This window comes from Sinocyclocheilus anshuiensis, unplaced genomic scaffold (assembly GCF_001515605.1).
Source record: "Sinocyclocheilus anshuiensis isolate Anshui unplaced genomic scaffold, SAMN03320099.WGS_v1.1 scaffold121, whole genome shotgun sequence".
Classification (NCBI taxonomy): Eukaryota; Metazoa; Chordata; class Actinopteri; order Cypriniformes; family Cyprinidae; genus Sinocyclocheilus; species Sinocyclocheilus anshuiensis.
This window is the reverse complement of record NW_015539856.1, coordinates 950,149-970,153: the sequence shown is the minus strand read 5'-3', so window position 1 is coordinate 970,153 and position 20,005 is coordinate 950,149. Positions and strand designations below refer to the sequence as shown.

Genomic DNA, 20,005 nt, shown 5'->3' with positions numbered 1-20,005 from the left:
AAGTGTCTCACATGGCTCCGGGGGGTGAACAAAGGCCTCCTGTAGTGAATCGATGTGTTTTTGTAAGAAAAATATCCATATTTAAAACGTAATAATCACTTTAATCTAGCTTGCGTTCACTGTTGTACACGGAAGCAGCTCCGGGAGCATGACGTATGAGTTCAGCGTTGCGCATGCGCCGGTGAGTCTCGTGAAAACCAACGTTTGTTAACAGGAGCAAAGGAAGCAAAGTTTCCTTACTTTAGCAAAGGAAAACCAGTCTCCTCTTGGCTTATATCGAAATCCTCTGACATTCCTCTTTACAAATCTTCGTTTTGTACTTCTAATTAGTGACCGTTGTTTTGTTTTGATCTCTCCGCGTGCATCACTTCTTTGTGTGCATTGATTCGCTACAGGAGGACTTTGTTCACCCTCCGGAGCCGTGTGAGACACTTTTTTTATTATGGATGGGCGCTTTTTATTTAACTTCTTTTGGACTGATGCATGCAACACCCGCTGAGTGGCATTAAACAGCTTGAAAGATCAAAGACCATTTTTAATATAACTCCGACTGGATTCATCTGAAAGAAGAAAGTCATATACACCTAGGATGACTTGAGGGTGAGTAATTTATGGGTGAACTAACCCTTTAACACCTCCTTTCATTGACTATTTGTCAAGCACTACACTCTTAAAAATAAAGGTGCTTCACGATGCCATAGAAGAACCTTTTTGTCTAAATGGTTCCATAAAGAACCTTTAACATCTGAAGAACCTTTCTGTTTCACAAAAGCTTCTTTGTGGCGAAAGAAGGTTCTTCAGATTATAAAAAGGTAAGAAAGAGATGGTTCTTTAAAGAACCTTTGACTGAATGGTTCTTTGTGGAACCAAAAATGGTTCTTCTATGGCATCGCTGTGAAGAACCGTTTAAGCACCTTTATTTTAAAGAGTGTACCCTGTCCCTATTCTTGGAAAGTGTCATGTATTTCACTGCCTGGAAAAAGAGAATCATCTTTTGTTGTGTGCTGTTCATTTTGCATGACTCCGCTGTGTGCCGTGGAGATGGATGTCTGCTGAACGTGATGAGTGTTGGGTTTGGGTTGTGACAGGCTTAATGGAGAACTCCCAGCAGCCTCTGCGTCAGTGTCAGCTCTGTGGGAGAGACCCGACAAATGACGTCGTGTCATCCTGTCACAATCTCAATATGATCTATGGATCTGAAGAGCTGGCATGCTTACCTAAGCTTGTTTCTCAGCTCCGCTGTAGATCACACTACTGCTGGGATCAACAATAAGGATCTGTTGTGGTTTTTCTGCTGGCCCAGTCAGTTTGGATTTTTACGTCTTCTGCCAACATTTTAATTTTCCCAAGCACACCAAGTTATACGTTTAGCAACACATTTTGTCAGAAAATATAGTTAGATTTCTTCCCAAAAGAAATTACAATAAATATATATTTTTTTAATGTATGTAATATGCAATAATACACAGCTACACTGTAAAAAAATATTTTTTAATTTTGTACATTATTGGAGTACTTTTTTACAAGAAAGTACTATTTCAGTTGTTCTATTTCAGAATTCCACATTTAATTCAATGTTACTTGCAATTTCTTTGTAGTTATTTGTGAAATGTAAACAAATCCTACACCATTTTTTTTTAATTTGTTTATGATTTTAGCTCCTTTATAATTGATGCTTCCAAGACTGTCACAAATAATTTTTGCAATTTTGACTAAATCTGTGTTAACCAGACTATGGAGACATTTTTATGCAGGCATAAAAAAAACTTTCGACAATTCGACACTCTTATGCAAGTTATTGCTTTCTTCTTAAGACTTGTACATGTGATATTATAAAGAAATGTTATTTAATAATTAAACAACTGGCATTTACATTGTCATTGTTCTAAAGGGAAAAAAACCCTCAAAATATTTGATTAAATATCATTTATCAAGCTCAAAATTCTACCCTGCTATGCAATTTATTGTAAGAAATAATTATTATAAAAAATATATATTTTTATTTATGGGAAATATAAGTTGACCAATAAATACAAAATAAATAAAAAAATAAATAAAAATCCCAATCTAGCTATACATCAGTGGGTAATGGCTTAATTCAAGCTAAATTTGCAACCGTGTTTTAGTATATATTTGTTTATTTATTTTTTACATCTACACTGTAAAAAACAAATATTTTTCAAAATGGTACATGATTGGAGTACTTTTAAAACAGGAAAATACTACTTCAATTTTTCCTCTTAAAAAAATTCACATTTAATATAAGTCGTCAAGTCAAGTCACCTTTATTTATATGGCCTGGCTCGCGTCTTCCGTGGGGGGTGCACCCAGGGTACGTGGTGTCCCGGTGCCGGAGTGAAGGACAATATAATGTTACTTGTGATTTCTCTGTAATTATTTGTAATCAGTGTAGTAAATCCTGCACCATTTCTCATTCATAATTTTCACTCCTTTCTAATTGATGCTTCCAAAACTATCACAAATAATTCTTGCCATTTTGACAAAATCTTGTCTATGTTATCAAGCTAGACCATGGTGACGTTTATGCAGGCGTAAAAACATGTACAGGATATAGTAACAACACAGTGACTGTTGCATCATCAGTTCATCCTTATTGTTGAGTCCTATTTTGAAATGTTGGTTTGCTCAAGCCAATGGAAGGAAGTCGGTCAGTTGCAGTGAGAGTGACTTTCATTGCATACAAAGACAACTTCTTCTCGTGTCTCAGACTTCTTTAGTTGACGATTTTTCATGTCACATAAAGAATTCATAACCGATGCGCCCTTAATTAGTACATTTATGCTGCGGATTTAGAGGTGTCCTTGATTAAATTAATTTGCACTTGCAAATTTCAGCTCTGTTAGCGCTGATTAAACAGCACAACCTAACAGAGGCTTTTTCGCTCTTGCAGAACATCTCTGCTTCTCGAAATGCTTTAAAGGGATATTTTTGACATTTCTGTCATCCTTTACGCACCTTCATGTTGATCCTAAAGCATGACGTTCTTTCTTCTGTGCATGGAACACAATAAATTCTAAATAATTTAATGCTCGTGTTCTATACAGATAAATACTTTTATGGTGCATTGCATTCTTTTTTCAAACTTAAAAACTTCACATCCGCTTTCATTGTAATTGATTGGAAAAGAACAGCTAGTACGTGTTTTAAAAGTGTTAATTTGTCAATAACCCATTATATATTATCAATGCACCGATGCACCTCTATTTTCATGCATGATTCTAGTCGTAGAGAGTAAAAAATGGTGATAAATCCACTCAGTTGCATGTGAGCTCACAGAACCCGTGTGCTTGCGTCTCGGTTTGAGATCTACTGATGTCAAAGAAGAGTAAACGGAGTCCAAAGAGGCATCTGCTACCATCTGTGACCATAGTAATTATGCTCACATTTGGCACCGAAGCCAAGAGGAAAGTTCCAAGCCCAGGTGTTCCACATTCTGTACCCTGGCATCCACACTCCGCTCAGAAAAAAATGTATATTTAACCTCTTTTCCCGAAATGTTAATCTACAGACAGCTTTTTTCCAGTTTTTGTCTTTGTGATTAATAACCGTAATACATCAGCATATGCTGTATGTACTCCTGCTTCACTGTACCTCTTCACTGTGTTTAAACAGCTCAGAATGGAGGAATATAATTAGTTAATCCGAACTCTGTGGGTGTTTTGCTCAACTTTGTGCTGTTCCAAACATGAATGATCTTTCTTACATGGAACACAAAAGCAGATATTTAGCAGAATGTTCATGTTGCTCATTTCCATGCAATGATTAAAGTTGACCAGGTTTGTCAAGCTCTAAAACTAAAGTGGTCCACACGTCTTGGATACAGTTTTTGTTTTGTGTGAGGAACAGAATGACATTTACCTTATATGTGACCCTGGAGCACAAAACCAGTCATAAGGGTCATTTTTTTTAAATTGAGATTTATACATCAACTGAAAACTGAATAAATAATCTTTCCATTGATGTATGGTTTGTTAGGATAAGACAATATTTGGTCGAGATACAACTATTTGAAAATCTAGAATCTGAGGGTGCAAAAAAATCAAAATATTTAGAAAATCGCCTTTAAAGTTGTCCAAATGAAGTTCTTAGCAATGCATATTACTAATAAAAAATTAAGTTTTGATATATTCATGGTAGGAAATTTACTAAATATGTTTACTTAATGTCCTAATGATTTTTGGCATAAAAGAAAAATCAATAATTTTGACCCATACAATGTATTGTTGGCTATTGCTACAAATATACCCCAGCGACTTAAGGCTGCTTTTGTGCTCCAGGGACACATTTTTCCATTTATCCATCAAATCTGGCTTATTGTAGCCATGAAATGCACAACAAACAATGACATTTGATGCCACTGATGTCAAACCTGTTATAACCAGTGTTGGGGAAAGTTACTTTTAAAAGTAATGCATTACATAGTTACTTTTTAATGGAAAGAAATGCATTGCGTTGCTTTTGCGTAACTTTTTGTCCCTCTCAACATGGGGACAGGAGAGGTATAAGTGAATAACTGCGTTATTTATTTGAGAAAGTAACTCAGATATTTTGTTGTAAATTTAAAAGTAATGTTTTAATTTACTAGTTACTTGAAAAAAGCAATCTGATTACATAACTCGTGTTAATTGTAATGCGCTACCCCCAACACTCGACCCAAATGTGAACGAGTTTTGAGGTCTGTAGTGGAAGAGAAGTTTTTTAGTGACTTTTGTTTTTCATGTCACACAAAACTATTGTTTATTTTCGTTAAATATAGGGCACAAGGATCACTTTTAAGGTGTTTTTTTTTTCTTTTCTTTTTCTAGCTTAAAAGCTCCTGGTTTCCATCCGCTTTCATTTTATGCTTGCGAGCAGCATGAATATTCCTCAAAAAGTCTCGTTTCGTTTCCCTCGAAGGAAAGCAAAGTTGCGTTCCAATTGACAGGCTCCCTATGCAGTGTTCACTGCTCTCTGCTCCCTGTTTCTTGAGCAAGGGATATCTGTTGAAGGTGACAAAATGAGTTAATTCAGTAAATTCATAGTTGTAATATGTTACCATACTTTCATTTAATATATATCTGTATGTAACACATTCATGTGTTATTCATTTAATGCATACAAAGTGTCATATTTGGCACTGCTAAACTGGGTGATAAATGTCTGTTGCGTTGTTTAATAATAAAATAAACTTAATTATGAAATATTAGATGTGTATTTTATCTTATTTAACCATTGCACTTTATACCCGCCAACAAGCAAGTATAAATCACACCTGGGACTAATTAAACTCAATCAAAATGCTGAAGCGTCAAATAATTTTATTTTGTTTATTTCAGTCAAGCTAAGTACTGGAGTGCTGTGCATTGACTGCTGGGTGAATTTCCTTCACTTGCTGTGAAGTGATGTATCGATGTACTCTTATTCTCTATGCCCTTTGAACTGAACATGTTCGCTCCCTTCAGACTGGAATCGCACTTAAGATGATGGATTATATGTGAAGTCCCCTTTGCAGTTCACTTTCGGTCGAATGGAACGCACTTTAAGTGATAGAGGTTTAGAACGACATGAGGGTGACTAATGTTTTTTTTTTTTCTGATATCACTTTAGTGAAATACAGTCTTTATATATTTTTAAATTCTACTTTATTTTATCAGCTTTCAATATGGAATTTATTCTCAGTAAGCAGATATCATTAAACAGATCAAATTAAAATACTGGCATTATCTACTCATCCTCATGTCAGTCCAAACCTCTATGACTTACTTTCTTATGTGGAACACTAACAGTGTTGAAAAGGTTACTTTGGAAATGTTATAGGTTACAGATTACAAGTTACCCTGTCTAAAATGTAACAAGTAGTGTAACTATTTAAATTACTCTATTAATGTAACTGATTACATTTGATTACTTTTTGATCACTTTTCTAAATTTCTAATGTTTTCAACTGTTAATCATTTTCAGACATGTAAATCTGGCTGGGTTCGCCTTACAGTAGAACTCAAGACTTCTTCACTTGAATTAAGATTATAATAATTTAATTTTAAAGCACAGCCACCACAAAATCAGACTTTAGCACTTTGTTTGACTTTGAGATCATTCTGAGGTTAAATACAGGTTTCAGATCATAACAAGAAATAGTTTAATAGCTATGATGCTGATATTGAAATTAAATAGTTGCTTAGTTTTAACAGAAAACACTGGCAAAAAAACAGTTAATCTTAAAAAATATGCATAAACCCAAATAGGAAATAAAACAGTTATCGAACAATCATGTGTCGATAACTGTGTCCCAAACTCCTGAAATATTGGTGTCTCATATTTTAGAGCAGTCAATGCAATTTATGAAAGAAATCCACTAAATCTGTTTGTGCATGTGTGTGAAAAATTCAGATGTAACCCCAGTAATCATTAACATTTTCATAAGTAATTTAATTACACATTTTTTTCTCAGTAACTGATTACAGTTACATTTATTTCGTAATTAAATTATGTAATTTAGTTACATGTAACTAGTTACTTCCCAACACTGAACACCAAAGATGTTTTGAAAAAAATTGGTAACCAAACAGTTTAGTTGCACAGCAGAAAGTAAGTCAGACATGGCTCATTTTGAGTGACTGTCAGGCGTCTGAAAGCAAGTTTTGAAGCGAGTAACTTCAAATGCTTCAGTCCGATTTGGTAAATTGAATCAAATAGTTCACTAAAAAGAATCAGTTCAAAAGAATGATTTGCTCGTGAACCGGACATCACTCCGGACCGTTTGTCTGAGACTCTGCATTACAGGTAATAATGTTCAGTTTCTTGCACAGACCGATTGTTTCACTTCATAAGACCTCAATATATCATCAGGAGCCACAGGGATTCATTTTGTGTTCCTTGATATGCTTTTTTTTTTACTTTCAAAGTGGCAATAGCCATTGACTTGAATTTATAGAACCACCAACAACCATGATTTCAGCTAAAAATCTTCTGTACTCTTCTACTGAAGAAAAAAAGCCACATCTTGAATGGCCTAAGAGTGAGTAAATTTACATTTTTGGGTGAACTGTCCCTTTAAGAGTGCTGAGGGGACTCTGTCGCCCGAGGCATCAGATGCAGCCTTAATGAGCAGAAGAGACTTCTTTAAAAAACATTACAAGTCTTACTGATCCCAAACTTTTGACCGGTAGTCTTATCTTGGTTATCAATCATTTGGATTCTTATCAGTCTAGAAAGGATTTTTAAATACTTTTCAGTAACAGAACTGTGGTGCAAAAACAAGTAGTAGTGCAGCAGTGGGGTTATATTTGTGTATGGAATCTGTCATGGAGAACTGGGGCGTGTGTGTGTGTGTGTGTGTGTGTGTGTGTTCAGGTGTGTTTAGCATGTGTTTGCTCATGCTGCCGTGTGAATGTGCACATGCAGGACAGTGTGAGTCACAGCTGGTTCTTCCATCGGCTTTTAAATCAGAGGGAGGTTTGGTCCTTTAATGCCTGAGAGTAACTTTATCAAGTGTGCTGGTTATTTTTGGCAGAAGGCGATTGGCAGTTTTAAGAGTTCCCTCGCAGGTCACCGCTGGAGAAGCACGGAGAGATAAATATGGGGCTAGAAACCGTCATCCTCTGGCCACGCTGATAAACACATCCAAAGCACTCCCGAAACAATCCCCGGATAAAATCAGGGGCATTTTATCGCAGGAGGCAATGCTCAAAAATAAATAACTGACGGTACAGAATTAAGATGAGAAATTTTACAAAATATGAGCATAAAGCTGGTTTTTATAAACTGTGCTCTTAAAAATAAAGGTGCTTAAAAGGTTCTTCACAGCAATGCCACTAATGATTTTTGGCATAAAAGAAAAATCTATAATTTTGACCCATACAATGTATTGTTAGCTATTGCTACAAATACTGTATACCCGTGCTACTTAAGACTGCTTTTGTGCTCCAGGGTCACATAATTGGTTCCACAAAGAACCATTCAGTCAAAGACCATCTCTTTCTTACCTTTTTATAATCTGAAAAACATTCTTTCGCCACAAAGAAACAGAAAGGTTCTTCAGATGTTAAAGGTTCTTTATGGAACCATTTAGACAAACAGGTTCTTCTATGGCATCGTGAAGCACCTTTATTTTTAAGAGTGTAATAGTGTTCGGCAGTGACATGATGCTTCACTGTGATTGGCTGATTAGCCTGTCAGTGGGACAATAACAGCCTATCACGATCGCAGCTCCTCAACATAATGTGTCAAACGGATGGGCTAATTACAGAGCAAACATCTCACATACTCGGACATCATCACTTGTGGTCACATCCGAATCGAAATGAACTTGTAATGACTCGAAACACAGAGTGATTTGTGAGCGAGGAGGTTTTTAGTGAGCACGCAGCTGGGTTAAATTAAAAGGTGCATCTGCAAGCCTGCCACCACCTGCAGTGTTTAACGAGGATTTGTTGACTAATGATCTGAAAGATGGCAAGTGTTAATAAAAGCAGCTCAATAAGAGTTAGTAGTAACTAATCAAAGAGACAATATATGTTCTTGATACTGTATTATTAGTTCTTATTTTATAAGCTTGATGAGGCTTTGATCATGTGACTTGGGACTAAAAATGATTAAATAAACATAACTTGCTTCATCTAAATTAATGAATGAATTCAAATAAATGTTTTTATTTTTATTTCAATTAATTACAATTTTAAGTTATCATTTACATTTAAATTAATCTTATTTACATTTAAAATGTAATTTATTAATCTGCAAGCATGTGTGAAATTCATCAAAAGTGACCGTAGTTACCAAATGTTTGTTTATTTAAAGAATACTGAAAAATAAATTTCACAGTTTCCACAAAAATATTAAGCAGCACAACTGTTTTCAACATCGATTATAATAAGAAATATTTCTTAAACAGCATGTGAAAATATTTTTTAAATGTGTAGAAAATAGTTATTTTATAGTAAAATAACATTTTATAATATTACTGTTTTTCTGTATTTCTGATCAAATAAACACATTATTGGTGAGCAGACATTTCTTTTAAATACATAAAAAAGACCTCAACATATTCAAAGTATATATCAGATGGAAAGGGCTCCTTAAAGTAACGCTCACAGGTTACCACTTTTTACAGTGTGATTTTAAATATTAATATTAAATACTTAAATATTAATCACAGTTTAGTTTAAATATTAATGTCAGTCTTATTAATATTAAATATTGGTGTAAACATCTAAAAATATTATAGTGTTGGTTGCATGTTCGTAGTGTAAAGTACATGCCCATATTTCTTTAAATACCTGGAAACATCAAATTGAACATAAAATTAAAACCCAAATACATTTAGTCATTTAGCAGATGTTTTATCCAAAGTGACTTACAAATGAGGACAATGGAAGCAATCAAAATCAACAAAAGAGCAATGATATACAAGTGCTGTAACAAGTCTCAGCTTAATAACTTTTTTCCCCCTCAGTATCACTTTCCTGTGTCTTTTGTAATAGAATGACCCACTTAGGCCCTGCTGGTATATTTACATTTATATTTATTCATTTAGCAGATGTTTTATCCAAAGCGACTTACAAATGAGGACAATGGGAGCAATCAAAATCAACAAAAGAGCAATGATATACAAGTGCTGTAACAAGTCTCAGTTAGTTTAACGCAGCACACGTAGCAAGGGTTTTTTCAATTATATAATAAATAAAAAGAAAACAGACAGATAGAATACAAAAAGATTAGAGAAGCTACTGTCAGTTTTTTTTTAAAGAAAACAAGCAGTTAGTAAATGGATAGAGTGCAAGTCTAAATGGGACCAGTTTTTTTTTTTAAAGAATAGAATTAGAATAGAGAGTGCTAGAGTTAGAGGGTCAAATAAAGATGGAAGAGATGTGGAAAATACAGAGAGAGAACAAAGAGAGGTACTTTTTTTTTAATCTGTGGGAAGAATGTTGTATTTTCTCAGTAGCCTTCATGATCTCATCTTCTCCAAACTTTCCTCTTATTTTTAGGACTACACCCTGACCATGTATTTCCAGCAGGCTTGGCGAGACAAGCGCTTGTCGTACACAGAGATCCCTCTGAATCTAACCTTGGATAACCGCGTGGCTGACCAGCTGTGGGTGCCCGACACCTACTTCCTCAACGATAAGAAATCCTTCGTTCACGGAGTGACAGTCAAGAACCGAATGATACGCCTGCATCCCGACGGCACTGTGCTCTACGGATTAAGGTACGTCTTTTGAGGTCATCGCCATTGTCGTTATCGACCCGTAATCACGTTTGACTCCTCTCATCATTCTGTCCGTGCAAACTATTTTCAAACCACCCACATAACGCGTTCACGACGTGTTCAGAGGCCTGTTTTTATTTTCTCTGGCTGCTGATGCATTATGCCGGTGTACATGACTCAACATCGCTGTCTATGTTTAGAAGGGATGAAATTGTTGTTGCTAATTCCAAAGCTGCGCATTGTGCTTGCCGTTCCTTAGCCTGACAGCAGTGTCCTTATCAGAAGAGTGCTTAAAAATTAAAAATCTGCATTGCAGCAGATAATTCACTGCTAATAAGGCGACCAAAATCAATCAATATCATTTATAACGCTTCATTATGTAAGTGCCCAATTACATAAGCTATTTTTACATAACCCAAAAGGGGAAACTGCGTGCAGAAACACTAAATGCACATGAGGAAACATTGATGGGAATGTGTGAGAGTGCCGTGACCTGGCCTGCAGAACATTGCTTTCGGGACTGCCATCGCGCTATTTTGTCAATGGAGACCTTCGCATGTGAGACAGCATGTGTGTGTGTGTGTGTGTGTGTGTGTGAGCATGTGTTGAGGAGGCAGTAATAGAGCGTTCTCTTTTGTGACATCTGAAATTTAGTGTGAATCTGTGCTCTGTTGCAGTTTGACACAAAAGAGTGTTGGAAGATGGGCTTTCTGGGTTTGTGAATGCGTATGGGAATGTGTGTTTGTGATGAGTTGGGGTGTGTTGTCCGTGTTCCTTGGGTGCCCTGCTCCCCTAAGCCTGCCAAAGCATGTTCCTCAATTACCAGGAGAAGAAGAAAATAACAGCACTCTTCTATAGCTGTCTGTGAGAGCCCAGTCTGACAATTTAGCACAGGCAGGTAGATCTGATTATCTTGCTCCTAAAAGACTTCAACTAATAACACGGACGCTGGCCAGAAGATGAAAATACACAGGCTTAAATACAGTGTCTGAGTCATAATACAACAAGTGAATCATGCTATGGCTTAGCAGTCTGTGTCGTCCTTGTTTTAATGGACTAATGTCAAAACATTTTCTATTATTATACCAAAGACATTTTCATATTCATTTAGTTTCAAATTCAAATTTCAATGGTTGGAGCTTTTAAAGATACAAGAAACTTTCTTTGATGCATAGTGTGCATGTTGATTTTGAGCACTCTAAAATCAACTCTAAAGTAACTGATTCATATTGCTACTTATTCTAGACAAGAGTCAACCACTTAAACAAAGGACTGTCAGACTGACATGCAAAGTCATACCTATTTAATTTTTATTTATTTTTTTAGATATATTTTATTTGCTAATGAATGCTTCAAACAAAAATGTAGTATCATTCAACCCTTATGAAAATGAACCATGGTTGTACTACCATAAGAAACTTGGTTATTGTAGTTAAACCATGGTAACCACAAATGAACTATGGTTTTACTACACAAACCATAGTTTAACCATATTATTTGTAGTAAAACTTGCCAGATCAAAAAAGTGCCTTCTGCTTTTGTGTGCAATGTGTATAAAGAAATCTTTACTATCTTAGGCTGAGACTAGTGTCCGACTCATTTGTCTAAATGTAAACAAAATGTCATCTGTCTGAATTAAACCAACATTTCACGTATAGTTTTAGCTGTGATCAGCTTATTGTGATGTGATGTATCACATTCACAGCATTTTAGCACACAGCATAACTCAGTAAGCACACATTATGAGGTGTTCAACAAGGCTATGTACTAGGCCCAATTAAAAAGTGTTAAAGTGCAGTTATGGCCACTTCTGTCTAAATGCAGTTGACTAATTTAGGAAATAATAGACTTAAGCAAATCAAAATTACTAGACATAGTGACTGAGAGAAGAAGACGTCTTCTGTTTACCCTCTCATTTACAGTGGATGAGCCACACAATAAAACGGAGACATGATCATTAATTCTCATTTACAGAAAAGGTTGCCTATTATATGGAGATGAAGTGCATTGGCTGGTGCTATTTTTTCCAGCAACTTGAAGATGTCTAAGGGCAGAATAGGACAGCTTATATTTATAGCTGGCGTTATTGTATTTTGTATAATCACACATTCCTGTGCTATCTATCTGTGTAAAGGTAGGTGAATATACCAGTGGCAACAGGGAAACTCAGATAGGAGAGGCATTTCTGAAGTGGTGGCAAAATTCAATACCATGTCCTTCTCTCACACATTTAAGTCTGATACTATTAATGGTGGCTTAGCAGGATCACACAAATATATATATATTAAAGTAATATAAAAGTAAATGCTCTGATCTTTATGTGACACATGCTTTCTCTGCCTCTGTTTTTTTTTTTTATTCTGCAAATTTATGTTTTTAAAAACACTTTGGTGGTTAAATTCAACATGAACTCTAAATTGGCTTGATTTCATTTACTGTTTTTTGCATTTGGCACACACTTTTATCCAAAGCAAGTTATACACATTATATCAGTTCATGCCTTCCATGGAAACTGAGCAAATGACCTTGGTGTTTTTAATGCTATGCTTTATACTTTTTTAATGCACATTCCTAGTGGGTATGTGCACATTGATTTAATTTTCATTTTTTATTTAATTTGAGAAATGTTGCATTTGGCACATGCTTTTATTTACATTCCTTTCAAAGTACGCATTTTATTAGTTCATTCATTCCCTGGGAAACAAACCCATGACTTTGGTGCTTTTAATGCTATGCTTTTCAGAAACACTTTCTTGATGCACATTCCTAGTCTGTATGTGCACATGTGGTCACACCAGATACTGACTGGTTTTCGGACCCACCCGGACCCCACAAAAAAAACAAAAGTGTTGCATTTATAATTTTGTTCAGTGTATGTATGTGCACTCAAATGACTTTCCACATCTGATGATGTCACTAAGCCAATTTTCATATAGAGACCATTTTTCACCATCGAAACAGTTGCTATACTTTTAACTGTCTGTTGTTTGCATGATGGTCAAAAATGACAGATTTTTTTATTTCAATGAAATGAATGTACTATATTTTAGTTAAATTTTTATTTAATGTTTTGTATTTTAAGCGGAATTGATGGTACTAATTTATATTTATGGAATAGTTGTAATCCATTTATTACCTGTTTTTCAGCATAAACATGATAATGGAATTTCCAACTTAAACTAGTGTAAATCTTGCTGATTTATCTTGTTAAAGGATTATACTTGGATAATACAGATAATTATTGAAGTGAAAAAAAAAAAAAATATTAGTTTGAGTTTATTATTATGAAAAAGGCACAAAAATTGTAACATTTTACATGAAATATATATTTTCAAAAATATGTTTTACTCTAAACCTGTATGAAAGTGAAGTCCATACATCTAAGGAAGTTAAGTTCCAAATTTGAGGTTGATATCTCAAAAAATAAGCTTCCAGTAAGATTTTGTTTGGATGCAGTACCAAACATTTCCACTAGTTGAGATTCGCTTCCCAATCATTTCCAAAGCGATAATTTTTGACCTGTGACTATTTTTTGCACGACCATTGAATCTTTTTGAATCATGTCCATGACTCTTTGTGTGTGTGTGTGTGTGTGTGTGTGTTCACAAGGCAAGTGCCAAAACCTTTTCCCAAAAAAAGTTTCATACCACTCAGATGACAAAAAAACAACATTTTTCTGTCAAGAATGACCGAACAACACCAAGAGGGTTGAAAAAAAAAACAATCTAGTTAAGTGTGCGAAATCTTTGATCCAATTCAGAACTACCATATTGGCTGCTGTGTTTTTCAGCTCGTCCTCTCGCCACCCTCATAATGTAATTCAGTCAGACCCCTGCGTGGTGTGTTGCAGCACAAGCCTTAGTAAACAAGGTCGTTTGAAATAAAGGTACACATGCTGCCTTGGGGTCTGTACCCAACCCTTACATGAACCTGTGCGGTGCGCGGGGAAACCGTAGCGCTGCGGCCCGCCGGTGATAGATGGGTAGATGAAGTCTAGTGTGCTGGTAAAAAGAACGCTCTTGAATGCATGTGGATGAGAAGATCTCGGCGTTGGTGGGTTTCAATGCAGGGAAGTAGCAGTCTAACGGCACTGGAGAGTAAACAGCTCTGACTTTTATTCCTCAGACCCTTTTCAAGCTGATACAAGCTGCCAGAGGCGTTAAGCGGCACTAAACCGGTGGGGGTCAGGCCTAGCTTCCTTCTGCTCTTAATATATTGAGCCAAGCCCTCTTCAAGCGGATACAAATCAAGCAGTAAGCAGCAGGTCACAGTGAGACGGAGAGCAGAGAAATGGAGAGATGAGTAAGAGAGACTGGGGGCAAAATCTTTTTTACGTTTTTCTTCCTAACTCACAGACTGCTACAAATATACCTACCGTCTTTCAGTAAACTAAACGTGTCTTTGGCAATAAATAACTTATAATGAGAAAGACTAGATCGTAATATCATATTTAATAGGAATCAGAGTGTTTGCAATGGTTGGGGGCAATTATAACACCTGACAAAGAAATCATATTAGCCCACTCTGACAAAAAATCACATCCAGGTATATATAATGTCATTGCTTTAATATGTTTATTTTTTTTGTCCTTTATATCATATTAATTATTTTGTCTGTCAGATATAATGTGTGCTTAAAGGAAAAGTCTAGTAGCACCTATTATAATTGTATGAAGCAAGTCCACAACGAGACAAAATAATTGATGAAATAACGTTAATTATTACAAGTTTTAATTCAAAAGCATTCAAACTTCAAACAGAAATGACATATTATATATTTTCTTCAAACAGAATATATATAATATTATATATATTATAATAATATATATGTTTGAAAGAAGTCTCTTCTGCTCACCAGGACTGCATATTTGATCAACATTACAGTAAAAACAGTGAAATATTATTACAATTTAAAAATAATGAATTTTTAGCATCATTACTCCAGTCTTCAGTGTCACATGATCTTCAGAAATCATTCTAATATGCTGATTTGCTGCTCAACAAACATTTCTGATTATCATCAATGTTGAAAAAAGTTGTGCAGCCAAATATTTTTGTGGAAACCGTGATACATTTTATTTTTCAGGATTCACAGATGAATAGAACGTTCAAAAGAACAGCATTTATTTGAAATAGAAATCTTTTGCAACATTATAAATGTCTTTACTGTCACTTTTGATCGATTTAATGCATTCTTGGTGAATAAAAGCATTAATTTCTTTCAAAAATAATCTTACTGACCCCAGACTTTTGAACAGTAGTGTCTAATCAGTTGTTCTTAGACAGATGGAAAACAGATGCCAGCATAGAGAAAAAGAGATGTATTGTGTGATGGAAGATGGAAAGAGAAGGAGAAGATGAAAGGGGGTTCAGAGATGAGAGAGATTGAGAAAGGGTTAACAATGTTAAGAGAGCGAGAAGGAGGGATGGACGAATGGAAAGAGACCAACTCCACCTCGAACTGTCCTCAGCTTTCCAACGACTCTCTCATCTATCCATCTCTTAGACACTCAAATGCACTGAGACTTTTGCTGATGATGTAGCAACCTATAAATAGCCTGTAATTTTTACCTCTGCCATCTTGGCCTAATTTCCTGATTTCCCAGAGCTCCCAGTTCTTCCAGCGCTTCCTGTGGAATTGTGATTGTGGGACGGTGCAGAGGAACCTCGGGAGTATTGATGTTTTTGGCATGCTGATTTATGACCGGGAACCAAGAGAGAGATGAGGATTGCTGACAAGCTAGAACTGTATACGGAAAAAATGCAACCCAAGTTTAATTGCTGCTTTACATCAAATCAAAAAGAGCAGAATTTATTGAAACATTTTTTTTTTTTTGTATTTCCTTGAAACATTACTTTCTTTGCTATTCCTTGATGAATAAATGTATTAATTTCTTTCACAAAAGACAAACTTACTGACCCCAAATGGTGAACAAAAAAGATGAGCCTTGTTCTCGCTATACTGACAAACCATAACTCGTGTATACGGTAAAAACTGCAAAAATTTAAACCAGTTTCATAAGTGCTGCTTTAAATCAAATCAAAGTTAGTGACAAGTTCATGACTTTTTAATGTTAACTAAATAATCATGATGGAAATTGACTGATGCTAATTCACAAAATCAAGTAGAAATATACAATGATTTATTAAAATTCCAGTGGTTTAGATTTATATTTATAATGCTTTATTATATTGAAGTTATTTTTAATTCAGGATATTTATATATAAATAAAATAATATGTATCTCGGTTGTTTTCCACATTGATAATAATCAGAAATCTTTCTTGAGCAGCAAATCAGTATATTAGAATGATTTCTGAAGATCATGTGACACTGAAGACTGGAGAAATTATGCTGAAAATTCAGCTTTGATCACAGAAATATATTACATTTTAAAATAGATTCACATAGAAAACTGTTATTTTAAATTATTATATTTCACAACACTGAAGACTGGAGAAATTATGCTGAAAATTCAGCTTTGATCACAGAAATACATTACATTTTAAAATAGATTCACATAGAAAACTGTTATTTTAAATGATTATATTTCACAATTTTACTCTTTTTACTGTATTTTTGAGTATAAGGGTCTTCTTTCAAAAAGTAAAAACATATAAATTGCTTGTTTTTTGTTTTTTTGAGCGTCATTTTTACAGACAGTTTGGTTCAGGTTGAAAACTGAAAAAGAAAAGAAAGAAAAGAAAAGAAAAAGAAGTGAAGTTGCACTCATGTCCGTTGGAGAATTCAAGTAAAAGGATTTTGAATTGAGTTGTGTACTGACTTATTAAAGCTAAGCAGTTCTTTTAGATTAAGTGCTAACAACCCACATGAAGTCCAGAGACATCTATTAAACTGTAGTTTTCATTTACTGTGAAAATAGCTTCGCTGCTGCAGTTGGGTCAGACCCAAAGGACAGACAGTTTTCAGGTCTTCAGGTAATAATCTTGGTTGTCCACTCAAGTGTCAAGATTAATACTTGCTCATTTATTTACCTTTGGCAGACACTTTCATCAAAACAACTTGCTTTGCATTGAAGGTGTACAATTTATATTCATGCATTTCCTGGGAATCAAACCCGTTGACCTTGCTGTTCTCTACTGTTTGAGCAACAGGAATATAGTTTAAAGGGGTCCTATTATGCTCTTTTACAAAGTCATTGTAACCACTCTAAGTTCGTCTATCTTGGGAAAGCTAGCGTGTCTCCGACATAGTGATAACACTCGTTGCCTTGTCTAGTGCAGCTCAACCAGGTCTCGTCCCATTCGTCGATATTTGTGATATCACAAATCCCGGAAAATATGCGTTGTAGTCCAAACGAGTCGTTCGTTGTAGTTTTTGAAAAGTGATTTCTGTTAAATAAAATATCTCCTTTTGAAGTGGACTTTGAGCTTCGTAACTTTGAAGATCTTTTTTTATGCTCAAACAGCAACATTACAGACTAACTAAAGTTGAAAAGGTGAAAAAAGCATAATAGGACCCCTTTAAAGAATTGATTTAATAGAATTTCTCAATTTTATTGAAAAGCAGAAATCATGTATAGAATGGTAAGATCCATCCAGACAGACGTGTGAGCAGCAGTGTGGATGTGAGGGAGGAGGGCCTCGTCTCTGGTGTAATCCCCACAGTCCCCTGTCTCTGCTCTGCATTCAGGATCACCACCACCGCGGCCTGTATGATGGACCTGCGGCGATACCCGCTGGATGAGCAGAACTGCACGCTGGAGATCGAGAGCTGTGAGTGATTCTCAGATTCACACCATCTGTCTAGACGTCAAATGATAGTATTTTTAGGACAGATATTTCTAATAATTATTTTTATGTTGAACTGATAACCAGATTTTAAAAATCTTTATTTTGTTGTTGTTTTTTTATATAAAAGCATAAAATTATTAAATTATTACATGTAGTATTATTATTATGAATAATAAAAGCAATAAAGTACATCATATGTAATGTATAATATGTAATGATAATAATATTAATTTATAAACAGTATATTATTATGAAATATGTAATAGTTATTATTATTATTATTATAATTGTTGTTGATGTTGTTATTATTTTCAGAATGCAGAACATAATATTATTAAAAACAATAGAATATGTAATAAAAATAATAATTTATATTATATTTTTGTTGTTTTTAATATTTTTTATGTATGCCACAAATATAATAGTATTAATAATAATAATAATAATAATAATAATAATGATGATGATTATGGTGATGATGATAATAATTATTATGATTATTTACTATCTAACAGTATGGAGAATTATTTTTATTGTACTTTATTTTGTTTTTTAAATCATAAAATACTGAACATATTATTTAAAAAATAAAATATGTAATAGTAATAATAATAATTTTTATTATCATGGTATTTTTTTGTTTTGAATTTTTTGATATCTGTCCCATAAATATAATAGCATTAATAATAATGATAATGATAATGATAATAATAATAATAATGATAACAATAATAATAATAATAATATGGTCACACATGTAATTTCATGTTTATGTTACACTGTAACTAAAATGCTGCACATTTTGCATTTGAGAGTGAATGGCTGTGCAGTAAACAGCTGAATAATTCATGCAAGCAGTGCTTTAAGAGAGTCACTCCACCTGTGAACCCTCTTGTTGCTTGTTGAACACACAGTGCTTTAATGGTGTTTTTGGAGTCTGTTCTGTAGAAACCTGATATTATACAACCGGTTAAATAGTAAAGTACGCTAAAAACAGGCTGAAGCGATTATGGGTTATGTGTTACCCAGACGCGTCTGATGATCTGTTTTTCAGCTGTGCCATGACAGCAGTGCTAAATTATGCATTTACAGCCATAACAACAGCTAATCATCTCCCTCTTTATCAAGATGAATGGGCTTTCTATTTTGTCATTATTACCTGTAATTGTGTGTAACACAATTTCTCTTGTAATACCGGTAAAACTGAAAGACACAGGAGAAGAATGCGAGGTCTTCTCAGTCCCTGGAGTGCTGGATTACAGCGCTGTGATGTGATGCTACGGCGCAGGCTTCTCGTTTCATCATTAAGTTGCCAGAAGCATTAAGCAGCACAGAAACACTACCAGCTATCAATACACTGCGCTGTTTTCTCCTTCTGTCTCCTTCTCTCGCTCCAGCCCTCCTTTCCCTTCTTCTACTCATTCGCTCTCAGGGTTATTATAGTTAACTAAAACTAAAACCATAAAAAGCATTTCCGCTTCTTGAAATTGCGGCTTATTTTATTTCATCAAGTTGCTAATGCAGCATTTCTCATTTGCAATTAGTTTAACTTGATATACTGAAATAACAAAAACTAAAATAAAAGTAGATAAAAAGCATAGACTTATTAAAAAACGAATAAAACGAATAAATACAAATTAAATAATAAATAACAACTAATAAAAAGTTACAAAATAAACAAATTCAAAATATTAATAAAAACTATAATGGTATCTCAGTGATATTAAAATAACACTGTTCTCTTAAAGGTGTCGCAAAATTCTGAATTTAAAGAATGTCTCTTTTTTTTCATAAGTGTACATATACAATGAACAAAATTATAAATGCAACACTTTTGTTTTTGCCCCCATTTTTCATGAGCTGAACTCAAAGATCTAAGACTTTTTCTATGTACACAAAAGGCCTATTTCTCTCAAATATTGTTCACAAATCTGTCTAAATCTGTGTTAGTGAGCACTTCTCCTTTGCCGAGATAATCCATCCACCTCACAGGTGTGGCATATCAAGATGCTGATTAGACAGCATGATTATTGCACAGGTGT

At 34.6% G+C, this 20,005-nt stretch overlaps 1 protein-coding gene across 2 annotated transcripts in view; it reads left to right on the top strand.

Annotated features, from left to right (window-relative positions):
* The window catches only part of LOC107684828 (gamma-aminobutyric acid receptor subunit beta-2-like), a 49,302-nt gene that overhangs the window by 10,602 nt on the left and 18,695 nt on the right, over positions 1-20,005 (top strand). For both annotated transcript variants that reach the window (XM_016481193.1, XM_016481194.1), the window contains exons 4-5: positions 9,990-10,210; positions 17,863-17,945. In XM_016481193.1, the coding sequence (XP_016336679.1) occupies positions 9,990-10,210; positions 17,863-17,945 (304 nt within the window). The remainder of the gene's footprint in view (positions 1-9,989; positions 10,211-17,862; positions 17,946-20,005) is intronic.